The 25,065-nt window shown below is 42.6% G+C and overlaps 1 protein-coding gene across 1 annotated transcript in view; it reads left to right on the top strand.

Annotated features, from left to right (window-relative positions):
- The window catches only part of GXYLT2 (glucoside xylosyltransferase 2), a 110,952-nt gene that overhangs the window by 27,829 nt on the left and 58,058 nt on the right, over window positions 1-25,065 (top strand). Inside the window, exons 2-3 of the mRNA XM_049776898.1 lie at window positions 4,962-5,154; window positions 18,358-18,489. Of these exons, the coding sequence (XP_049632855.1) occupies window positions 4,962-5,154; window positions 18,358-18,489 (325 nt within the window). The remainder of the gene's footprint in view (window positions 1-4,961; window positions 5,155-18,357; window positions 18,490-25,065) is intronic.

Raw genomic sequence — 25,065 nt, 5'->3', positions numbered from 1 at the left:
AAACCTGCTCTTTCACCCTTTTGATTTTCTGTTCATTCATATGTCTGTCACTTTCTGTTTGGTTAATTTTTCACTGCTAAGTATAGTCCCTGCTCATATAGCAACATTCTTCGTTCTTCTGTAGATGGGAAGCAATGCAATTTTGCAATTTTTCACACATATTTCAGAATGGCTTGACCTTTCTTGTATGAATCTTGTGCAAATGTGCAAACATTTCTTCAGGTTATGAATATGGGAGTGAGCCAGGGGATGAGTAGAAGATGGAGGCTCTCCACTTGGGCTGGGTGCTCCAGAGGTATCTCACAGTGTGAAAGCAGAATTTGTGTCCCCAGTGGTGTCTGCACTGTGCCCCACTTCCACCTCCACTCTAAAATTTCAGTTCTTACTTTATTCCTAACTTTTTGGCAATATGGAAATAAAAAGGGGATTACCATATTGCTTAAATTTGTATTTCCAGGCCAGAAGAGATAGCACAGCGGCGTTTGCCTTGCAAGCAGCCGATCCAGGACCAAAGGTGGTTGGTTCGAATCCCGGTGTCCCATATGGTCCCCTGTGCCTGCCAGGAGCTATTTCTGAGCAGACAGCTAGGAGTAACCCCTGAGCACCGCCAGGTGTGGCCCCAAAACAAAACAACAACAACAACAAAAAAATTGTATTTCCCTGATTACTAAACTGAAAACTTTTGCTTCATATATATATATTGGTTTTGGGGCCACACCCAGTGATGCTCAGGGTTTACTCCTGGCTATGTGCTCAGAAATTGCTCCTGGCTTGGGGAACCATATGGGACGCCGGGGGATTAAACCGTGCTCTGTCCTAGGTTAGCTCGTGCAAGGCTAACACCCTACCACTTGCGGTACCGCTCCAACCCCCAATATTTTTTCTTATAATTTTTATTGAGACCAATGTGAATTACAAGTCTTTTTTATTTTGTTTTGTTTTGTTTTTCGGGCCACACCCATTTGATGCTCAGGGGTTACTCCTGGCTAAGCGCTCAGAAATTGCCCCTGGCTTGGGGGGACCATATGGGACGCCGGGGGATCGAACCATGGTCCTTCCTTGGCTAGCGCTTGCAAGGCAGACACCTTACCTCTAGCGCCACCTTGCCGGCCCCAAAAATTACAAGTCTTTTAAAGTTGTATTTAAGGTACATAGTGACAATGAATTAGGGTCATTCCCACCACCAGGTTGACCTAGTTCCCAGTATGTATCCCATACTTCCACTCATAGCCGCCTGGGCTGCTAGTGTAACAGGTCCTTTTTGTGTATAGCTTGTTGTAGTTTGGGTCATTGATTCTATTGTCGTTGACTTTGGGTTGGGTATTTAGGTCTGATCACTTTTTATTTCCACCCAATGCTCCTTGAAACCGCTTGTAGTGCCCAATATTTTTTTTTTTTTTTGGTTTTTCGGGCCACACCCTTTTGATGCTCAGGGGTTACTCCTGGCTAAGTGCTCAGAAATTGCCCCTGGCTCTGGGGGACCATATGGGACGCCAAGGGATCGGACCCCGGTCCTTCCTTGGCTAGCGCTTGCATGGCAGACACCTTACCTCTAGCGCCACCTCGCCGGACCCAGTGCCCAATATTTTGTTTTGTTTTGTTTTGGGTTTTTTTGGGCCACACCCTGTGAGGCTCAGGGGTTACTCCTGGCTATGCGCTCAGAAGTTGCTCCTGGCTTCTTGGGGGACCATATGGGACGCCGGGGAATCGAACCGCGGTCCGTCCTAGGCTAGCGCAGGCAAGGCAGGCACCTTACCTCCAGCGTCACCGCCCGGCCCCAACCAGTGCCCAATATTTTAAAGCTAACCTAGATGAAGGTTTTCTGTTTGGGACAGAGTAATGGTTCATGGTGAAGATAGCTGGGTTAATGTAGCTGATATCTCAATTCCTTTGATTTATCTTTATGTTCCAGATATTGAAAATAATGTTATATATTGATTTATCTTTGTTGTAATTGGGATTAAGCCCAGATATCTTTGCATATAATTCATACTTCACCACTGAGAAGCATCCCAGGCCTATATTGAACATAATTTAATGCACATGATTTGGGGGCCAGAGAAATAGTACAACAGGTAAGTTGCTTGCTTTGCATGCAGCCAATCCAGTTTGATCTCTGACATCCCATATGATCTCTTAAGTACCACCCCAGGCTAATTTGTGAGCACAGAGCCAGGAGTGACTCCCAAATACCACCAGCTATGTCTCCAAGGCAATAATAATAATAATAATAAAGCACGATTTTGCCATAATTTATCTTAATGCACATTTTGTTTAGCATTTGACTGATTTCAATTTTTATATACTTATTACATTAGGTTTTGGCCACACTAGGCTGTATTCAGGGATAATTCCTGGAAGAATTTGGGGGAGGGACCATGTGTGGTGCCAGGGATCAGACCAAGGTTAGCTGTGTGCAAGATTAGTGCCCTGGGGGCCGGGTAGGTGGCGCTGGAGGTAAGGTGCCTGCCTTGCAAGCGCTAGCCAAGGAAGGATTGCGGTTCGATCCCCCGGCGTCCCATATGGTCCCCCCAAGCCAGGGGCGATTTCTGAGCACATAGCCAGGAGTAACCCCTGAGCGTCAAATGGGTGTGGCCCAAAAAAACAAACAAACAAACAAAAAAAAAAAGATTAGTGCCCTGCCTGATATTCTGTCTCTGCAACCCCATAGCTTTTTTTCATTTAGTGTTATCATAGTCGCCATTTCACAAGGTCTACATCCCAAGCTTTCCTAGTCAATGCCCGGAGTTGTAACTAGCACTGATCCCCTATTTAAGATGTGTTTTTCAATACTTACATGCCTATCGTAGTTTAATGTTTTGTTTTACATGCAAGGGGCCCTCATCTCCTTTAGGCTATTCTCAGTGTCACCTCCTTTGTGAAGCCCTACCCCACTTTTCACTCTGTGCTAAATAGACAGCCCCAACTCTTCATGTCCCTGTTCCATTCAGCTGTGTGTTTCCTGCAAAGAGTAGATCAATAAACTCTCTATATAACTTAGTAGTTATTTGCTTTGGCTGTTATTTCTTTATTTTTCCACCACCACCCATACAGTGTAACTTTACCTAGGGCAGAATCTTGGTCCCCTTCCAGTGCTATCTTTCTAGAACAGGCTGGCACAGTATTAAGTGGTGGACTGGGTCAGAGGAATAGCTTAGTAGCTTAGAGCACCTGCCTTGCAACCCCGCATGCTTATGGTCATAAGTTCAAATCCCTAGTGTTCCATATGTACTAGGAGTGATTCTGGCAGAACTGCTATCTGTGATTCCCAATATGCTACTAAAAGAAGGAAAATAAAAGGAAGGAAATGGGCTGGAGTTTACAAGAAAACAGGAGCAAAGAATTTCAGAGAGTGAGAAGATGCCTGTGCCAAGATCTAAAGACAATCTAGCATGGGCTTATGGCCAGAAATCAGATGAAGTAGGAATATATAAATGTGATTGCAACTATCTTGTTGAATGACTTTCAACCCATTGAGGGTGCTGGGGGCAGTTGGAAAAATTGTAAGTAGGAGCCTTGACCAGTAGTTTGAACTTGATCTTGAAGACATTTAGAAGCCCTCGGAGATTTTAATCAAGGGAAGGATTCAGTTCTTCATTTTAGAGGAGCACCTCTCATAGGCAGAGTGAGAGATGAGATAGGAAGTGGGGGGAACCCCCTGGAGAACAGTCACGATGACTGAGGTGAGGGAAAATGATGGTTTCATTTGGCAGCAACAGGAAAGATGTGGACAGTTTAGGGAAATGTTTGCACAGTTCTTCTGTCAGCCTGTGATCCCTGAAACAAGAATAATCTCCACATCTGGGCTTTGCTGAGCCAGGAGGCCATGCCTCTAAACACGATCTTAGGTCATCAGCTCGGAAAGCCCTCCAAAGCACTCCACCCACATCTTCAATTTTCCCCCTGGTGAAAGAAATCTGGAGCAAGCCTGCCATAATTCCACAGAGCCGCAAACAGCGGAGCAGTGCGCTGATTGAAATTGAAGTTTTTGGAAGGAAGGTAGTGTTCAGCGTCCAAGTTCCCCCCAGTCTCCAAATCTTTTGTGCAAGTAAATTAGTTTCATTTGTCTCGGGGCACCTTTTCCAGGCCAGCTTCTTCCAAGTTGACTGCGAATGTTTCTCAGTGGTGTTTTTTGAGGCTTGGCTCCATGTCCTTTATCTGGAACCATCTTTGATTACAAGGAAATAGCTGGATGATGATTCGGGGCTCTTGGACCCTATTTCCCCTCTCAGCTGCTGACTTGGTATTTGATACCTTGGTAATTTTCTTTTTAAATTACCCTTCTCCCCTGCTGGTTTCTCATTAATGTGAATTTCATGCAGGGAGCTGGCTTGCATCCCTACCACCCCAGCTCTCTTTAGCAGGACCTTGAGGCCTAACACCTGTTTTTTCAAGATTCTCCCAAGGTGTGATGGGGCCATGAGTTGTGTCGTCACTCATCTCACAGACTTCCCAACTTTCCTATGGTCCTAGTCATGCATTCCAGCACAATCTGAAAGCATCCAGATGATGTGACTATCATATTGCGAATTTCACATGGGAAAGCCACAACCCTTCCTCTTCTTTTTCAACTTGCATTAAAATCTGATTTCCATGGCCTGGGCAAAAGGGAGCGTCACAATCCTTGTGTTGGCCATCGGCCTTCAGCAATTCTATTTCCAAACATGGGCCAGTAGGCAGCCACAGGCACCAGACAGCTGAGTGCTGGCAGGACTGTGTCAGACACCTATAGCTGTCCAAATAATGACTAAGCCCATGATTGCCAGTATAAATATGGGGATAAATGGTATTTTTCCCTAAGCAGGAAGAATTGTCAAAATGCTTATCACTTTATAAAGTATAACAGATTGTGCCTGTTCGTGTTTTGAAATGTTCCAGCCATTTGCTAGCTGAGTTGGTTTTATTTCCCCCCTTTCGGATCAGTAATGACTTTAACGTGTTTATTTTATTTTTCTTTCTAGGAGGCCTGGAGAACCCAGGCATTTTCCAGCTGTGCTGCCGCCCAAGTTCTGGATCCACCTGGCAGTGGTGGCCTGTGGGGATCGGCTGGAGGAGACGCTGGTCATGCTCAAATCAGCCGTGCTCTTTAGTTATAGGAAGATCCAATTCCACATCTTCACAGAAGAATCTCTGAAGCCAGAATTTGATAAGCAGGTGAATTGTCAGAAACCACGCACGCTGAGCATTTACAGAGGGCAAATAGGCTACTAGGGGGAACACATGTCTTGTTTACCCATGTATCTTGCTGCATATTCAACTGTGAGACTGAACCCTTGTGGACATCATCTGTAGAATAAGGAACAATGGTCCTGATTGTAAAGTGATGAGGATTCAATCAAAAGGTACACTTCAAGCTCTTCACCCAGGGCTGACACCCTCTAGTGGTTATTCGTAATGGTCTCTTGGGAGACAGTCAGCTTTTCTTTGCACTTGTTACTAGAATTACAAATAAGAAGTTTCTTAAAGTAAATTCAAAATTCTGTGTTATAAATATTTTGTGTAGATTTTTAAAAATATTTTTATACACAGTTGTATGTGTATATTACATGTATGTGTATATATCCATATTAAAAGTGTACTTTTTTTTTTTTGCTTTTTGGGCCACACCAGTGATGCTCAGGGGTTACGCCTGGCTATGCTCTCAGAAATCGCTCCTTGCTTGGGGGACTATATGGGATGCCAGACGATTGAACTGCGATCCATCCTAGGTTAACGTGTGCAAGGCAAACACCCTACAACTTGTGCCACCGCTCTGGCCCCTAAAAATATACTTTTTTTTTTTTTTTTTTTGGTTTTTGGATCACACCCGGCAGCGCTCAGGGGTTACTCCTGCCTCTATGCTCAGAAATTGCCCCTGGCAGACTTAGGGGACCTTATGGGATGCCGGGATTCGAACCACTGACCTTCTGCATGAAAGGCAAATGCCTTCCCTCCATGCTATCTCTCCGGCCCCTAAAAATATACTTCTTATAAAATCAGAATTATTATCACCGCTGGGAGTGATCCCACATCAGAGTAAGAAGTATCCCCAAAGTACATGAATGTGGGCCTACCACCAAAAGTCTCCATATCATAAGCATAACATCATTCCAAGGGATGCTATTGTTATGCGTTGCTTCATAATATACCCAAGAATAAGTCTGACTTTTTAGCAGGGCATGGAAGAACTTGTGAAATGCTTTTTTCCCCTAGTGTTTGTACGTGCATAGCTTTGCAGAGGAAACCTTGTTTTCCTTGAAGGTTCTTGTATGTTCATTCCTAAGTGCTGGCAGAGAGCAAGGCTATTGTGTTTCATATTTACTGACTTGCACACACCAATCTTTATCCTTAGGCTGCCAGTGCTGAAAATGCCAAGCCAGTATAATGGACAGAAAAAATATATATAGAAATCAATAGCCCTGAGTGATATTATAGAAAGTAGGACACTTGGGCCCGGAGAGATAGCATTTGCCTTGCAAGCAGCCGATACAGGACCAAAGGTGGTTGGTCCGAATCGCGGTGTCCCATATGGTCCCCCGTGCCTGCCAGGAGCTATTTCTGAGCAGACAGCCTGAGCACCGCTGGGTGTGGCCCAAAAACCAAAAAAAAAGAAAGTAGGACACTTGGCCTGGGTTCAATCTCTGGTATCCCATATATCTCAACAGGGGTAAGCCCTGAGCATAGAGCCAGGAGTAAGTACTAGTGAATACTGAGTACTGCTGAGTGTGACCCAAAAACTGAAAGTGGAAAAAAAAAGAAAGAAATCTAGGAAATGTGTCTTATTTTTCAAGGGGAAAGTGAAATCACCCTGAGTGCTGTGGATGTGGATTAGATAACAGAGTATCCTCTGGATACTGGATTCAGCACTGTAAAGATCCCCTCTCCCCCAATCCTCTATGCATGGAACCAGTAGTTTCCCCAGCTCTAAATTTGGGGGAAATTGGTTGTGAGCCAAAGTAAATGAGCTTTTATCTGTGAGGAGCTAAATCTTGCTGGAAGGTCTCTGACAACCCTTAGAATCACCCACAAAGACCTTTTTTTTTTTTTTTTTTTTTTGGTTTTTGGGCCATACCCATTTGACGCTCAGGGGTTACTCCTGGCTATATGCTCAGAAATTGCCCCTGGCTTGGGGTGACCATAGGGGACGCTGGGGGATTGAACCGCTGTTCGTCCTATGCTAGCGCTTGCAAGGCAGACACCTTACCTCTAGCGCCACCTTCCCGGCCCCACCCACAAAGACCTTACCCTATGGGTGTTCATCTTGTCAGATCTTGTTAGGCCAATGAAACTTAACTAGCAAGGGAAATGATTATAGTGTGAGAGACACAGAAGTGGGACTTTTGAGGTGTCACCACTTTCCATGCAGGGATTATGGTGCTGTTTGACTTGAAACCTTGGCTCTTATCTGATTCACAGAACTTTTCTTCATCTGTACAAAAGGCAAATGATTCCGTTTCTGCAGCACCTAATTTTAGGTTGAATCAGTTTATTTTCCCATCCACAGATTCTTTACAGGGGTCCTCAAACTTTTTAAACAGGGGGCCAGTTCACTGTCCTTCAGACTGTTGGCGGGCCAGATTATAGTAAAAACAAAAATTATGAACAAATTTCTATGCACACTGCATATATCTTAGTTAGAAGTGAAGAAACAAAATGGGAATAAATACAATATGTGGCCCGCAGGCCATAGTTTGAGGACCATTGCTTTAGAACGTTTCACTTATTTTTTTCCCTCCTCCCCACCCCACACTGGCCTGTACTCTAGACAGGCTTTCTACTTCTCTCATTCAGTCACATTTTGTTATGATGGTTCTCAGTGTAATTATTTCTGTGACTGCACTCATCACTCTCTGTGGTGAGCTTCATGTCGTGAGCTGGACCTTCCAGTCCTCCTCTCTTTGTCTCTGACGATTGTTGCAAAAATGTCTTTTATTTTTCTCAAAAGCCATAGGTGAGTGAGACCATTCTGTGTGTATCTCTCTCCCTCTGACTTATTTCACTCAGCATAATAGACTCCATGTACATCCATGTATAGGAAAACTTCATGACTTCATCACTTCTGATGGCTGTATAATATTCCATTGTATATATGTACCACAATTTCTTTAGCCATTTATCTATTGAGGGGCATCTAGGCAGTTTCCAGAGTCTGGCTATTGTAAACAGCGCTGCAATGAATATAGGTGTGAGGAAGGAATTTATGGAAAGTGATATGAAGATGCCTCCAAAAGCTGGAAGTTGAGCTCCCATACAATGCAGCTATACCACTTTTAGGGATATACCCTAGGAACACAAACATACAATACAAAAATCCCATTTCACTTATTTTTAAATTTCTTTTCTTTTTTTTTTTTTTTTGGTTTTTGGGCCACACCCATTTGACGCTCAGGGGTTACTCCTGGCTATGTGCTCAGAAATCGCTCCTGGCTTGGGGGGACCATATGGGACGTTGGGGGAATCGAACCGCGGTCCGTCCTACACTACCGCTTGCAAGGCAGACACCTTACCTCTAGCACCACCTTCCCGGCCCCATTTTTAAATTTCTTTTTTTTTTGGGGGGGGGAGGGGGCCACACCCATTTGATGCTCGGGGGTTACTCCTGGCTATGCGCTCAGAAGTTGCTCCTGGCTTGGGGGGACCATATGGGACGCCGGGGGATCGAACCGCGGTCCGTCCTACGCTAGCGCTTGCAAGGCAGACACCTTACCTCTAGCGCCACCTTCCCGGCCCCTAAATTTCTTAATTTCAGAATTAAATTGTCAGGCTTCTAGTAATGGATCAGCTTCAGTTGGTTTCTACTAAACCCTGGGAGATGTTTGTGTGGAAGGACTGGTCATGCCAACCTTCTCAGGCTATCATTATGGGAATAGCTTGAGTTTCTTGTAATAACTTCCTGGGAAGCTCAGGCCACACTTCTCAGGGAGAAAACAAACCAAACAAAATGCCAGCTGCTATCATGATCCCTTCAGACATGCGTCAAGAGCTGCTTCTGGTATATTTAAGTTGATTTTCTTGAAGCTGCATTAGTACAATATGTCTGGTGATATTTACCGTCTATCTTGTACATACTTAATATTTTAGTTTCATTTATTTTTGTCAGCTCCCAACATAAAATCTAAAAATGTCAGCTGGTTGATTTCCTAGCTGCTCAGCTGCTCTGCATCAGGCACACCATTCAGGTTTAGCTCATCGCTGCTCTTGCCCCAGATTCAGACAGGAAGGAGGAGTGGCCTTGGAAGCAGAAATGGCAGAGATGGTCACCCATCCATTCTGAGGCTCAGTGAAGCTAGCAGGGCAGTAACATCCTGTACATATGTATGTAAATATATATATATATGCCTACTTCTCTCATGGCAAGAGATGCCCAGAGGAACCTCCGATGGCTGGAGTTAGTATGTTCTTCAAATACATGCATGGTAACAATAACAAGTAGACTGGGCCAGAGTAGTAATACAGTAGGTTTAGGCAGTAGCTTTGCATGCTACCAACCCAGGTTCAATCTCCTGTACCCCATATGGTCCCCCAAGCCTGCCAGAAGTGATCCCTGCATGCAGATCCAGGAGTAAGCCCTAAACATGACCAGGTATAGCCCCAAACTAAAAACACACCAACTGGCTTCTTCTGAGGAAACTGAGGACCTGAAAGGAGCTCTGTCCTGTGCTTCTCTGTCTTTCCTGAATTCTTGAAGCTCTCCTCAGAGCCCCGGGAAGCAAACCCCCAAAAAACTGCATTCTGAAGCTGCCCAGCAAGCGAGTGAGTGAGTAAGAACTGGCTAGCTGTGGGGGGTGCCAGGTGGAGTGCTGATTGCTCTACCTGTGGATACTCTGCCCTGCTGTGCTTCTTCTGAGGAAACTGAGAACCTGAAGGGAGCTCTGTCCTGTGCTTCTCTGTTTTTCCTGAATTCTTGAAGCTCTCCTCAGAGTCCTGGGAAGTGAACCCCCAAAAACTGTCACCTAGAGGCCCCAGAAGAGTGGCTGCACACTCTTTCTAACCAATAAACCCCACCACAATACGCAGATATATAAAGGATACTCCATCCCAAAAAACCTGGATACGCATTCTTCTCCAATGTACATGAGTCATTCTCCAGGATAGACTACATGCTGACACATAAAACATACCTCCATAAAATCAAGAGGATAGAAATCTTGCAAGCTACCATTGCTGACCACAAGGCTCTGAAATTAGATGTGAACTACAATGGCACACAAAAGAAAAACTTTAGCAATTGGAAATTAAACACCCTGCTACTGAAAAACCAGTGGGTCAGAGATGAAATCAAAGAGGAAATCAAAACTTTCCTGGAAACAAATGACAATGAAGACACAAACTGCCAGAATCTATAGGACACAGCAAAAGTGGTCCTGAGAGGAAAATTTATAGCTCTACAAGCACACATCAGGAAGGAAGAAGGGGCATACCTGAATAATTTAATGACGCAGCAGCAGAAGTTGGTTCTTTGAAAAAATGAACAAGACTGATAGACCATTGGCAAAACTTACAAAGAGAGAGAGAGAGAAAAACTTGATAACCTGTATTAGAAATGAAAAGGGGGAGATCACGACAGATATTGCAGAGATCCAAAGGGTAATCAGAGACTACTTTGAGAAACTTTATGCTACTAAACATGAGAACCCAGAAGAAATGGAAAAATTCTTGGACACTTATAACCTTCCACAGTTAAGTAAGGGATGTAGCATATCTAAACACCCCATCACTATTGAGGAAATTGAAACTGTAATCAAACATCTGCCCAAAAAGAAAAGCCCAGGCTCAGATGGATTTCTAATGAATTCTTTCAAATCTTTCAAGAGGAGCTACTACCAATCCTAGCCAGACTCTTCCATGAAATTGAAAAAACGGGAACACATCCAAACAGCTTTTATGAAGCCAACATCACCTTGATACCAAAACCAGAGAGAGATGCTGCCAAAAAAGAAAATTAAAGACCGATATCCCTGATGAATGCAGATGCAAAGATCTTAAACAAAATCCTGGCAAATAGGATCCAGTGCATCATCAAGAAGATCATACACTACGACCAAGTAGGTTTCATTCCAGGAATGCAAGGATGGTTTAACATCCGTAAATCTATCAACATCATACACAACACCAACAACAAGAAAAATAAAAATCACATGATCATATCAATAGATGCAGAGAAAGCATTTGATAAAGTCCAACACCCATTCTTGATAAAAACTTTCAGCAAGATGGAAATGAAAGGAACCATTCTCAATCTAGTTAAAGCCATCTACCACAAGCCAATGGCAAATATTATCCTCAGTGGAGAAAAACTAAAAGCCTTTCCTCTAAATTCGGGTACAAGACAAGGCTGTCCACTCTCACCAATCCTCTTCAACATAGTACTGGAAGTGCTTGCTATAGTGATCAGGCAAGAAAAAGATATCAAAGGAATCCAGATAGAAAAGGAAGAAGTCAAGTTCTCATTGTTTGCAGATGACATGATACTCTACTTAGAAAACCCCAAAGACTCTACCAAAAAGCTTCTAGAAACAATAGACTCATATTGCAAGGTGGCAGGCTACAAATTAACACACAGAAATCAATGGTCTTTTTATACACCAATAATGATAGGGAAGAAATGGACGTCAAGAAGACAATCCCGGGGCCGGGCACTGGCGCTAGAGGTAAGGTGCCTGCCTTGCCTGCGCTAGCCTTGGACGGACTGCGGTTCGATCCCCTGGTGTCCCATATGGTCCCCCAAGCCAGGAGCGACTTCTGAGCGCATAGACAGGAGTAAACCCTGAGCGTCACCGGGTGTGGCCCAAAAAAAAAAAATAAAAAAAAAGGAGACAATCCCATTCACATTCGTGCCACACAAACTCAAATACCTTGCAGTCAACTTGACCAAAGACGTGAAGGACCTATACAAAGAAAACTATAAAGCCCTGCTCCAAGAAATAAGAGAGGACACACGGAAATGGAAACACATACCCTGCTCATGGATTGGCAGGATTAATATCATTAAAATGGCAATACTCCCCAAAGCATTATACAGATTTAATGCGATCCCCTTAAAAATACCCATGACATTCCTCAAAGAAGTGGATCAAACACTTATGAAATTTATCTGGAACAATAAACACCCTCGAATAGCTAAAGCTCTCCTAGAGAAAAAGAAAATGGGAGGCATTACTTTCCCCAACTTTAAACTGTATTACAAAGCAATAGTTATCAAAACAGCATGGTATTGGAATAAAGACAGACCTTCAGATCAGTGGAATAGGCTTGAGTTCTCAGACAATGTTCCCCAGACATACAATCACCTAATTTTTGACAAAGGAGCAATAAATCCTAAGTGGAGCAGGGAAACATCTTCAACAAGTGGTCCTGGCAGAACTGCTTAGCCACTTGCAAAAAAAGCAAACGTAGACCCCCAGTTAACATCATGTACGAAGGTAAATTCCAAATGGATTAAAGACCTTGATATCAGACCTGATACCATAAGGTATATAGAACAACACGTTGGTTAAAAAAAAAAAACAAAAAAAAAAAAAACATGGGGCCGGGCGGTGGCGCTGGAGGTAAGGTGCCTGCCTTGCCTGCGCTAGCCTAGGACGGACAGCGGTTCGATCCCCCGGCGTCCCATATGGTCCCCCAAGAAGCCAGGAGCAACTTCTGAGCGCATAGCCAGGAGTAACCCCTGAGCATCACAGGGTGTGGCCCAAAAACCAAAAAAAAAAAAAAAAAAAAAAAACCAAAAAAAAAAAAACAAACAAAAAAATAAACTCCATGACATTGAGACTAAAAGCATCTTCAAGGAGGAAACTGCACTTTCCAAACAAGTGGAAGCAGAGATCAACAGATGGGAATACATTAAGCTGAGAAGCTTCTACACCTCAAAAGAAATAGTGCCCAGGATACAAGAGCCACCCACCCTGTGGGAGAAACTATTCATCCAACACCCATCAGATAAGGGGCTAATATCCAAAATATACAGGGCACTGACAGAATTTACAAGGAAAAAACATCTAATTCCATCAAAAAATGGGGAGAAGAAATGAATAGACACTTTGATAAAAAAGAAATACAAATGGCCAAAAGGCACATGAAAAAACGCTCCTCATCACTAATTATTCAGGGAGATGCAAATCAAAACAACGATGAGATACCATCTCACACCACAGAGATTGGCATACATCACAAAGAAAGAGAACAATCGGTACTGGCGGGGATGTGGAGAGAAAGAAACTCTTATCCACTGCTGGTGGGAATGCCGTCTAGTCCAACCTCTATGGAAAGTGATATGAAGATTCCTCCAAAACCTGGAAATTGAGCTCCCATTCGACCCAGCTATTCCACTCCTAGGGATATACCCTACGAACACAAGAATACAACACAAAAACCCCTTCCTCACACCTATATTTATTGCATCACTATTCACAATAGCCAGGCTCTGGAAACAACCAAGATGCCCTTCAACAGACGAATGGCTAAAGAAACTGTGGTACATATACACAATGGAATATTATGTAGCCTTCAGGAGAGATGAAGTCATGAAATTTTTCTATACATGGATGACATGGAATCTATCATGCTGAGTGAAATATGTCAGAGGGAGAGAGAAAGACGCAGAATAGTCTCACTCATCTACAGGTTTTAAGAAAAATAAAAGTCATTTTTGCAATAATCCTCAGAGACAATGAGAGGAGGGCTGGAACTTCCAGCTCACTTCATGAAGCTCACCACAAAAGAGTGGTGGGTGCAGTTATAGAAATAACTACACAGAGAACTACCATAATCATGTGAATGAATGAGGGAACTGGAAAGCCTGTCTGGAGTACAGGTGGGGGTGGTGTGGGATGGAGGGAGATTTGGGACATTGGCAGTGGGAATGTTGCACTGGTAAAGGGGGGTGTTCTTTACATGACTGAAACCTAATCACAATCATATTTGTAATCAAGATGTTTAAATAAAGAAAGAAAAACACACCAACCACCACAAAAGAACTAAACCTCCAATTATGAAACAGAGATTAACAACAAAGGAAAATAAATCATTCTGGAAGACAGACTTCTTGGAATTAAAGAGTGATGGGTACAGATAGTCCTGGGAACTTCCTGTTCTCCTTCCATGGCCAGCTTGGAACTGTTGTATCCTAGTCATTGTTGCTCAATGCATTTTCTGATTGGTTGGCCCTGGTGCATTGAGTATTTTTGCACCATCAGCTCAGATGTGCCCATGCAGTTGTATTGGATATTTGTGCCTGATAGTTGACAATGTCTGATCAAGGTCTTTCATGAATCATTTGTCAAATGTTTCAGCTATCACTCTTTCACTTCTCATTCTAAGATTTCTCTCCTATATATCTCAAAATTGAAATAGGTCTAAGGGCTGAAGTAGACTCCATGGTCTACTGAGCACATCCAGAAGCATCCCCATGCATTGACTTAGGGGTCATCTCTTAGCACTGCCACATGTGGGCAAATCCCCACATTTTGATGTCTTTGTTTGCAGTTCTTTTAATATCAACATCAGAAATGGAATCATGGGGGCAGAGTGATAGCACAGCGGTAGGAGTTTGCCTTGCATGTGGATGACCCAGGACAGACCCAGGTTCGATCTCCAGCATCCCAGGTGGTCTCTCGAGCCTGCCAGGAAACACTTAAGAGCACAGAGGCAGGAGTAACCCGAGTGCTGCTGGGTATGGCCCAAAAACCAAAACAAAAAACAAAACAAAAAAAAAAAAAAGAAATGGAATCATGTCCTATATTTTCTATTTCACTCATAGTTACATTATCAAATATATTCTAGTTTAAAGTAAAGATTTCTCTATAAAATGCCAGATATTTTAGAGTCAGAGAGATAGTATAAGGGTTAAGTCTCTTGCTTGCCTTTCATGCAGCCAACCCTGGTTTGATTCTGGTTTGATCCCTCTAGCACCACCCTGGGAATTCATAAACAGAAAACTAGGTGTAGCTCCTGAGTACCACCAGATATGACCCAAACTCTGCCTCCACAAAAACAAAATATTAGACTCTATTGTCTTTTCAATGTCTTAACTACTTTAACAGTCCACAGAAGTCTGGTGATCATGGAAATATGGTGTAGGGATAGCCCCACAAAACATTTTTTAGGGATACTTAAAATCAGATTTAGTATATTTTTTAAACGTCACACAATATACTTTTTTAAGAGTGTAAGAACCATTCTAGGCTGTGTACTCTTTGAGGAAGGCTGTATTTGGATCTTACTCTACAATACTGTGCTGTCCTTCATTAAACAACATTTTCACAGGTGGCTACATGGAATTTGCTTGTGTTGACATTGTCAAGAGCTTATTTAACCCATCTCTAATTTAAGTTGTTTGCAATAAATAATGCGTGCACTTTTGGAATTTTTCCTTAGGATAAATTTTTAGAATTGTTGTAGGAATAGGAAGATCATAAGCCCCAAATTAAGGAAATCTACAGATGCAAATAAACATATGAAAGGGTGCATTGTATGATATGCCATTATTTGGAAAATACAAATGATGAGAACAATGAGATACTTCTTCACACCTATCAACAAAGCTAAAATCTACAATGACAACAACACTAATTGCAGACAAGGATGTGGAGCTAGAGAAACTCTCATTTATTACCCTTGGGAGTACAAATTAAGGCAGCTTCTTAGAAAGCTAAACATAAGCTGACCATAGAATCCAGTGATGAGAGTCCTTGAAAGATTATGTCCATAACAAAATACAATATGAATATTTATTCATCATCACCCCAAACTGGAAACAACCAAGATGTCCTTCACGGAAAAAAGAGAAGCAAACCATGATATGTCCATATACTAGAAAATCAGTTAATGATAACCAAAATAAGAAGCCATAAAGAGGGGCTGGAGAGATAGCATGGAGGTAAGGCGTTTGCCTTTCATGCAGGAGGTCATCGGTTCGAATCCCGGTGTCCCATATGGTCCCCCGTGCCTGCCAGGAGCAATTTCTGAGCCTGGAGCCAGGAATAACCCCTGAGCACTGCCGGGTGTGACCCAAAAACCAAAAAAAAAAAAAAAAAAAAAAAAAGCCATAAAGACACTTAAAAATGAGAGAAGTTGGGGCCGGAGAGATAGCATAGAGGTAAGGCATTTGCCTTTCATGCAGAAGGTCCGTGGTTCGAATCTTGGTGTCCCATATGGTGCCCCGTACCTGCCAAGAGTGATTTCTGAGCATAGAGCCAGGAGTAACCCCTGAGCACTGCCAGGTGTGACCCAAAAACCAAAAATAAAGAGAGAGAAGTCAGTCTAAAAACGTTCCATACTGTGTGAGCCCTGCTATATTCTAGGATCATAATGTAGAAAAAGACAACTAAAAGGAAAAGAGTAGGGCCAAAAAGATGTATAGTGGGTAACGCACTTGCCTTGTACACTATTGACTTAGGTTCAATCCCCAGCACTACATGTGGTCCTCTGAGCACATCAGAAGTGATCTGAGTGTAGAGCCAAGAATAAGGTCTGAGCACATCTGGGTGTAGCCTACATAAAAAACAAATGGAAAGAATCAGTGATTGCTAAAAGTTTAGGCGATAGGGTAGGAGTACTGAATTAATATTTGGAATAGAAAAAATTTCCAGGGCAGTGAAACTATGATAATGTATGTTAAATATGGGGCATTAGACATTTGTCAAAGTTCATAGAATTGTACAAAGAGTGAACCCTAAAATAATTAGGGATTTTAATTAATCATTGATATCAGTGTTGGTTCATAAGTTGTAAAAGACATTCCACACTAATTATGTTAAAAACAGGGAGCACTAGGATGTGGATAAGCTGAGGAGAGTACTGAGAAATCTACTTTCTGTTCATTTTTTTTTTTTTTTTGGTTTTTTTTTTTGGGCCACACCCTGTGACGCTCAGGGGTTACTCCTGGCTATGCGCTCAGAAGTTGCTCCTGGCTTCTTGGGGGACCATATGGGACGCCGGGGGATCTAACCGCGGTCCGTCCTAGGCTAGCGCAGGCAAGGCAGGCACCTTACCTCCAGCGCCACCGCCCGGCCCCCTTCTGTTCAGTTTTTTAAAGTGAATGGAGGGCCGGAGAGATAGCACAATGATTGGGCATTTTCCTTGCACGTTGCCAACTCAGGAGATGGTGGTATGATCCCTGGCATCACATATGGTGCCCCTTGCCTGCCAGGGGGGATTTCTGAGAGTAGAGCCAGGAGTAACCCCTGAGTGCCACTGAATGTGACGCAAAGTCAAAAAAAAAGTGAATAGAAACATAAATTCTACACATTAGAATAATTATTATAATATATATATGTGAAAAATATATACTTACTGTCAAATTCCAAAGAATTTTGAAATGTATTCTTAGAAAAGAAAACTGGGGGGAGGCGGAGAGATAGCATAGTGGTAGAGCATTTGCCTTGCATACAGCTGACCTGGGAGGAACCCAGTTCGATTCCTGGCATCCCATGGTCCCCCCAGCCTGCCAGGGGTGATTTCTGAGTGCAGAAGCCAGGGGTAACCCCTGAGCACTGCTGGGTGTGACCCAAAAACCTATCAATCAATCAATAAAGTTAAAAAAAAAAAGAAAATCATGGTCCCCACTTTCACTTTCCACAACTTGGTATACATCCACCCAGATTTTTCCCTATATATAAAATTTATGTACATTTATTTTCCTTAGAAAACAGAAACCAGGGCCGGGCGGTGGCGCTCGAGGTAAGGTGCCTGCCTTACCTGCGCTAGCCTAGGAGACGGACCGCGGTTCGATCCCCCGGCGTCCCATATGGTCCCCCAAGCCAGGAGCGACTTCTGAGCGCATAGCCAGGAGTAACCCCTGAGTGTCACCGGGTGTGGCCCAAAAACCAAAAAAAAAAAAAAAAAAAAAAAAACAGAAACCATAGTATAAATATTTTGCCTCTTTTTCTATAACCTAACTATGACATAGCTCTTTTTCCATGTTTTCTTTATTTTAGCTTAATATTCAGTATATAGTTCTATGATGATTCATTTTCCCAACGCCTTATTCAGCATTTAATTTGTCCCCTGGATGTTTTGGTTGTTATTATTTTTAGTATAAATTAAGTTCAAACACAAGCCCTACCTTCATTTTTGGAGATTTGTTGCTACCAATTTTCAAATTGCCCTCTTGAAAGTTTGCTTAGATCAATAAGCATCTTGGCAGTGTTTATTTGCCAATTTGCGATCACTCTTGGCAACTCTGGTATTTTAGCAAATACTATCAAACACAAGTTTTTAGTTCAGTGACCATCACCAGTACCAGTAAACATACACTTGCTGTGTAAGTTGCCTAAGTCATTTCTATTAGTTATCCAGCGTTTTTGTTGTTGTTGTTGTTGTTGTTTTAGCATTTCTATTTCTAGGCCTAATCACGCTCTTCTGGACATCCCTATTTTTCAGTTGCGACAGTGGCCTGGCTCATATACAAAGAAATTTGAACACAAGATCTACCCCATCACATTTTCAGTTGGAAATCCTCAGGAATGGAAGAAATTGTTCAAGCCTTGTGCTGCGCAAAGACTCTTTCTACCGGTAGGAACACCTGCTTTTAATGAGATGCTGCCTGGGAGAAAAATGTCCTTTAAAATGTGTATTTTATGGGGCAATAGTATAGCAGGGAGGGCATTTGACATACACATGGCTGACCCAGGTTCAATTCCCAGCATCCCATAAAATCCCCCAAGCCTGACAGAAGTAATTTCTGAGCACAGAACCAAGAGTAACCCTGAGCACTACTGAGAGTAGCTCAAAAACCAAAAAAATAAAAAGAGCATTTTAAGGCTGGAGCAATAGTACAGTGAGTAAGGTGTTTTCCTTATACTTGGATGATCAGAGTTTAATCCCTGGCATCCAATAGGTCCCCCAAGCACCACCAGGAGTAATTCCTGAGCCCAGAACCAGGAATAACTCCTGAACATTGTTGACTTGCCCTTCTCACAAAATAAAAGCTTGACCCCTGAACCCAATAAAAAAAGAAAAAGCTAATGGGGCATGTTTTAAGATGGTGTAATTGCAACTGAAAATGTATTTCTTTTAAATTCTTTGATTGCTACTCTTGCCAGTTCTGGGACAATTTGTCTTCTCCAAGGATCAAAGAACATCTAAAGCAGGTTTTGGATTATGGGTTTTCCAACTCGGGCTTCACAATTTATTAGAGATTTTACTGCCAGTTTAAGGTCATCTTCAGCCATGTGAACATCCACAGACCCCAACTTTTCAAAGTCTTTGTTTCCTTCAGAGGTTTTTGCATAGTAGGACCCCTCAATAAATGTTAGCATCACTGATTTTTTTTTTGTTTTGTTTTTGCTTTTGTTTTTGGGCCACACCCAGAGGTGCTCAAGGGTTACTCCTGGCTGTCTGCTCAGAAATAGCTCCTGGCAGGCACGGGGGACCGTATGGGACACCGGGATTTGAACCAACCACTTAGGTCCTGGATGGGCTGCTTGCAAGGCAAACACCGATGCATCACTGATTATTTTTGCTAGAATAGCAGTGACTACTAAGAAGAGCCATATGAGGGACTAAATCAAATAAGGTTCAGAATTCTAGTTCAGCTTCTCAGGTTTGAACTTTTCTGTTGTTTTTGCTTGGGAGCCACACCATGGTTCAGGAAGGGTCAATTTATTCCATACTTAAGTATTACTGCTGGTAGACTTGGGGACCACACGGGATGCTGGGAAAGGTGAGCTGCATGCAGGACAAGTGCCTTCCTGCTCTACTATATCTCCAGACCGAGGTTTGAAGTTTTAAATTGAATGTTTCCATTTCCTTTTTTTAAAATCCCAAACAGAAACACCACCACTATAGATCTATTGAATTGCATTATGAATTGCATTGTTGGTGTGGAGAAAGGAGCCATGTTTGAGGCAGACATCTACTAAGTGATGATTTACGGGCTGGGCCTGGCTTAGTAGTGTTGAGAGGGCAGTGAGCAAGGCAGGTGGTCTTTCCCTCTTAGAGTGTGAGTTAGCACTGGAAATGTGCTCAGTGCCAAGGTGGAGAACAGAGTCTCAAATGTTGGTGCATGGGGCTTTACTCTGCTTTGGAAAAGGTTATGGAAGGTTCGGTGAGTCCTGTTAAGAAAGGGGAAGTGGGTGTCACTGAGTGGCCACATCCTTGGAGTAAGTAAGACTGAACAGAGTTCTACAATGTAATGGTCCGTGGCAGATAAGAAGAAGCATATTTGAGAAAAATAAAGATCACAGTAACTGGGAAATAAGGTATGATGGAATTGAAGCGATCGGCAGAGGCAGGAACTTGCAGGCTCTTTAAGCCATGTTCAAATAGTTGTGTTTTGTATAAAAGGAAGTAATAAGTCGTTGAATACATTTGTGGAAATGGAATTGTCTGACTTATGCTTTAAAGAAGACATACCAAGGCTGTGATTATTACTTAAAAAGTAGAGCTTGTACTAGGCCCTAGGTTGGATCCCTGCACCTCTCCAAACCTCCCAAGTCCCATAAGTACTAACACATTGGCTCCTGACCAATACCTGGAATGGTGCCAGAACAACTAACTAAAAAAGATAGAGGACATACCAGTGCATTGCATTGTGGACAATGGACTTGCCGAGATCAATTAAAGATGACAACAGTGGTTGCCTTGGAGAAGGATTCAGAACCTGCCTGGGAAATAGAAGTTCTTTGTTCCCCTGATTGACTGGTTCTAGGAGTTGAAAGGGAAGGAGGGGATAAGCGTTTCAACCAGGTTCCTAGCCTCAACTACCAGTAAGTATTTTTAAAATGGTTAATATTCAACTCTTTAGAAACCTACAAAAAAAATGCCATTTCTTATGGTTTCACCTATTAAATGCATGGTGTTGCTATTTTAAGATGGAAAAGACTGAAGAAGTTAATTTTTGACAAGGAGGTGGAAATGGGTTTAATAGAGTTGTGTTTTGATAATTGTGTTTGGGAGATATATACACAGGGAAGCTTTATCACATCTTTGTTTGAAATCTCCAGTGGTAAACAGCACTTTGAACATAATCAGTAGAAGGACAGGATGCACAAAAGGTATTGATTTGCTGCCTAAACTCAATCATTCCTTCAGTAATTTCTCTCACAATCTTTAGACCTTTATACATGTTGTGAGATGGACTTTCTTGCATAAAAAAAAATGAGGCTAACTAAGAAAAGATTATCTCAAACTGACACAAAAATCTCTAGGTTGGGGACGTGAAAGTGAATTAGAGGAGAATTAGTGAATTTGAGAGGAAAGAGATGTCAGAGTGCTGCTTCTCATCTCCATGGAAAGGGAAAAATATTAGAAAGTCAAGTGTGGGGGCCGGAGAGATAGCATGGAGGTAAGGCATTTGCCTTGCATGCAGAAGGACAGTGGTTCGAATCCCGGCATCCCATATGGTTCCCTGAGCCTGCCAGGAGCGATTTCTGAGTGTAGAGCCAGGAGTAATCCCTGAGAGCTGCCAGGTGAGCCCCCCCCCCCAAAAAAAAAAAAAAAAAAAAGGAAAATCCTAAAATGTGAGGTGGTTTATCAATGGACAGAGAAACACTTCAAATCAAATTTTCCAGGTTCAGTTTATCCATATCCTGAGTGAGTATGTTCTGCTCCAGACTTACGAAGAAATCCTTTTCTCATATAATATTTTGTTATCAGAATAAAATTTTTAAAAACTAGTGAAATTAGGGGCTGGAGAGATAGCATGGAGGCAAGGCATTTAATTTGCATGCAGAAGAACAGTGGTTCCAATCCCGGCATCCCATATGGTCTCCCGAGCCTGCCGGGAGCAATTTCTGAGTGTAGTGCCAGGAGCAACCCCTGAGTGCTGCTGGGTGTGACCCAAAAACAAAAACCAAAAAACTGGGCCCGGAGAGATAGCACAGCGGTGTTTGACTTGCAAGCAGCCAATCCAGGACCAAAGGTGGTTGGTTCGAATCCCGGTGTCCCATATGGTCCCCCGTGCCTGCCAGGAGCTATTTCTGAGCAGACAGCCAGGAGTAACCCCTGAACACCACCAGGTGTGGCCCAAAAAACAAAAAAAAAAAAAACAAAAAAACTAGTGAAATCAGAGTTCAAGTGCTTGCAAGTGAAACATTAAATTTTCAGGTACAATTAGTTGAACTCAGATCCCATTTAATATTTATGAAGTCTTAAAAGCTAGGGGATGTTTACTTTCCTACATTTTCGAATAATGGTTCTAAAATGACCTTTAGTGAGCAAATTAAAACTGCAAGTGCTTTGATAAAGCTCTCTAAGATGCATACTTCCTGCAGGTAAGTAAGTCAGAAGTGTAAATATTTCAGATGTGACAAAGATCATTAAACTGCTAAATCTTTAGACTTTATTGTAGCCCCTAATATGGTCACATGTGATAGGTTAGGTGCCTTAAGGGATGTTTAATTTAACTTCCTCGAGCATGTGTGTGTGTGTGTGTGTGTGTGTGTGTGTGTTTGCACACCTGGCAATGCTCAGGCTTAATTCTGGATCTGTTCTTAGAGATCTCTTGAACCATATGCAGTAACTCAAGGATTGAATCCAGGTCAGCAGGTCAACAAGGAAAGCCTCTTTTTTTTTTTTTTTTCTGCTCAGAAATAGCTCCTGGCAGGCACGGGGGGGGGGGGGGGGGGGGGGGACACCAGGATTCGAACCAACCACCTTTGGTCCTGGATCGGCTGCTTGCAAGGCAAACACTGCTGTGCTATCTCCCCGGGCCCAAGGAAAGCCTCTTAACCTGATATGCTATCTCACTGATCCCCCAAGGATGCTTGTGTTTTTTGTTTTTGAGCCTTACCTGAAAGTGCACAGAGATTACACCTGGCTCTGCATTTCGTAATTACATTCTGGAAGTGCCCAGGAGGCTATCTGGGATTCCAAAGATTAAATCCGGGTTAGCTGTGTGCCAGGCAAACAAACACCCTACCTGCTATACCATTGCTCCAGCCCGTTCCTAATGATATTTTGAATCAAGTTTAGTTAAGTTCTATGATTATCTCTTTTAAAAATTCTACAATGGGTGGGACATTTGCTTTGCAAACAGCCAAGGCAGGTTCTTATATATATATATATATATATATATATATATATATATATATATATATATATATATATATATATATATATATATATATATATATATATATTTAAGCACCATCATTACAAGCATCTTCGTAGATGAGTTTCAGTCATAAACATAATACCCCCCTTCACTAGTGCAACATTCCTACCACCACTGTCCTCCTCCTCCCCCGCCCCTGCCTGTATTCACAACAGGCATTCTGCTTCTCTTATTCTTTAACATTGTTATGCGAGTTGTTAGTGTAGTTTTTTTCCCTAACAGAGTTCACCGCTCTTTGTGGTGAGCTTCAAATTGTGAGCCGGTCCTTCCGGCCCTTCCAGCCCTTAACTCTATTGTCTCTGAGCCTTATTACAGTGATGTCTTTAATTTTTCTTAAAACCCATAGATGAGTGAGACTATTCTGTGTCTATCTCTCTCCCTCTGACTTATTTTACTCAGCATAATAGATTCCATGTACATTCACATATAGGAAAATTTCATGACTTTATCTTTCCTGAAGGCTGCATAATATTCCATTGTGTATATACCACAGTTTCTTTAGCCATTCATCTGTTGAAGGGCATCTTGGTTGTTTCCAGAGTCTGGCTATTGTGAATAGCACTGCAATGAATATAGGTGTGAGGAAGGGATTTTTGTATTGTATTTTTGTTTCTAGGGTATATTCCTAGGAGTGGAATCGCTGGATCCAATCACCTGGTGACACTCGGGTTACTCCTGGCTATGTGCTCAGAAATCACTCCTGGCTTGGGGGGCCATATGGGACACGAGGGGGAGGGTCGAATTGTGGTCCATCTTAGGCTAGCGCGTGCAAGGCAGACACCTTGCAGGGGTCTCAAACTCAATTTACCTGGGGGCCACAGGAGGCAAAGTCAGGGTGATCCTTGAGTGCAAAGTTAGTAGTAAGCCTTAAACATTGCGGGGTGTGACCCAAACAACTAAAACAGAACAAAACAAAAAAAGATTCCTCTACGGCAGGGCCACAAAATGTTGTACAAAAGGCCATTTGCGGCCCATGGGCCTCAAGTTTCAGATCCCTGCAACACTTGCGCCACCACTCTGGTCCCCAACGCAAGTTTGATCCTCGGCATCCCATATGGTTCCTGAGTCTGCCAGGAGTGATTCCTGTCAGAGCCAGATATAACCCCTGCGAGCTGCCATGTGTGGCTCAAAATCCAAGAAAATTTTTTTATTCCCAGAACTTACCATAAGCATCCTTATTCAAGAGAAGAATATTGCCAAGAGAGAGTGATAAGAGTTCTTATGGTCATAAACAGTGCAGTTGTCACAAGCATTTTCTGACTATTTACTTTTTTTTGGGGGGTGGGTCACACCCGGCAGAAGGAAATAACAAAGCTGAGAGCAGAAATCAACGAAGTGGAAAGTCAAAAAACAATCCGAAAGATCAATGAAAGCAGAAGTTGGTTCTTTGAAAAAATAAACAAGATTGATAGACCACTGGCAAACCTAACAAAGAAAGAGAGAGAGAGAAACTTGATAACTCGTATCAGGAATGAAAAAGGAGAGATCACTACTGATATGACAGAGATTCAAAGGGTAATCAGAAACTACTTTGAAAAATTCTACGCCACTAAAAATGAGAACCTGGAAGAAATGGATAAATTCTTGGACTCTTATAATCTTCCACGGTTGAAGGAAGAGGATGTAGCATATCTAAGCACCCCCATCACCATTGATGAAATTAAAACAGTAATCAAATGTCTGCCGAAAAACAAAAGCCCAGGTCCAGATGGATTCACTAATGAATTCTATCAAACTTTCCAAGCGGGGCCGGGCGGTGGCGCTGGAGGTAAGGTGCCTGCCTTGCCTGCGCTAGCCTAGGACGGACCGTGGTTCGATCCCCCGGCGTCCCATATGGTCCCCCAAGAAGCCAGGAGCAACTTCTGAGCGCATAGCCGGGAGTAACCCCTGAGCGTCACAGGGTGTGGCCCAAAAACCAAAAAAAACAAAAAAAACAAAAAAAACTTTCCAAGAGGAACTACTGCCAATCTTGGCAAGACTCTTTCATGAAATTGAACAAACAGAAACACTTCCAAATAGCTTTTATGAAGCCA

Source organism: Suncus etruscus, chromosome 7 (genome assembly GCF_024139225.1).
Source record: "Suncus etruscus isolate mSunEtr1 chromosome 7, mSunEtr1.pri.cur, whole genome shotgun sequence".
In the NCBI taxonomy this organism is placed as follows: domain Eukaryota; kingdom Metazoa; phylum Chordata; class Mammalia; order Eulipotyphla; family Soricidae; genus Suncus; species Suncus etruscus.
The sequence above is the reverse complement of the archived record's forward strand: the minus strand, read 5'-3'. Positions and strand labels throughout refer to the sequence as shown.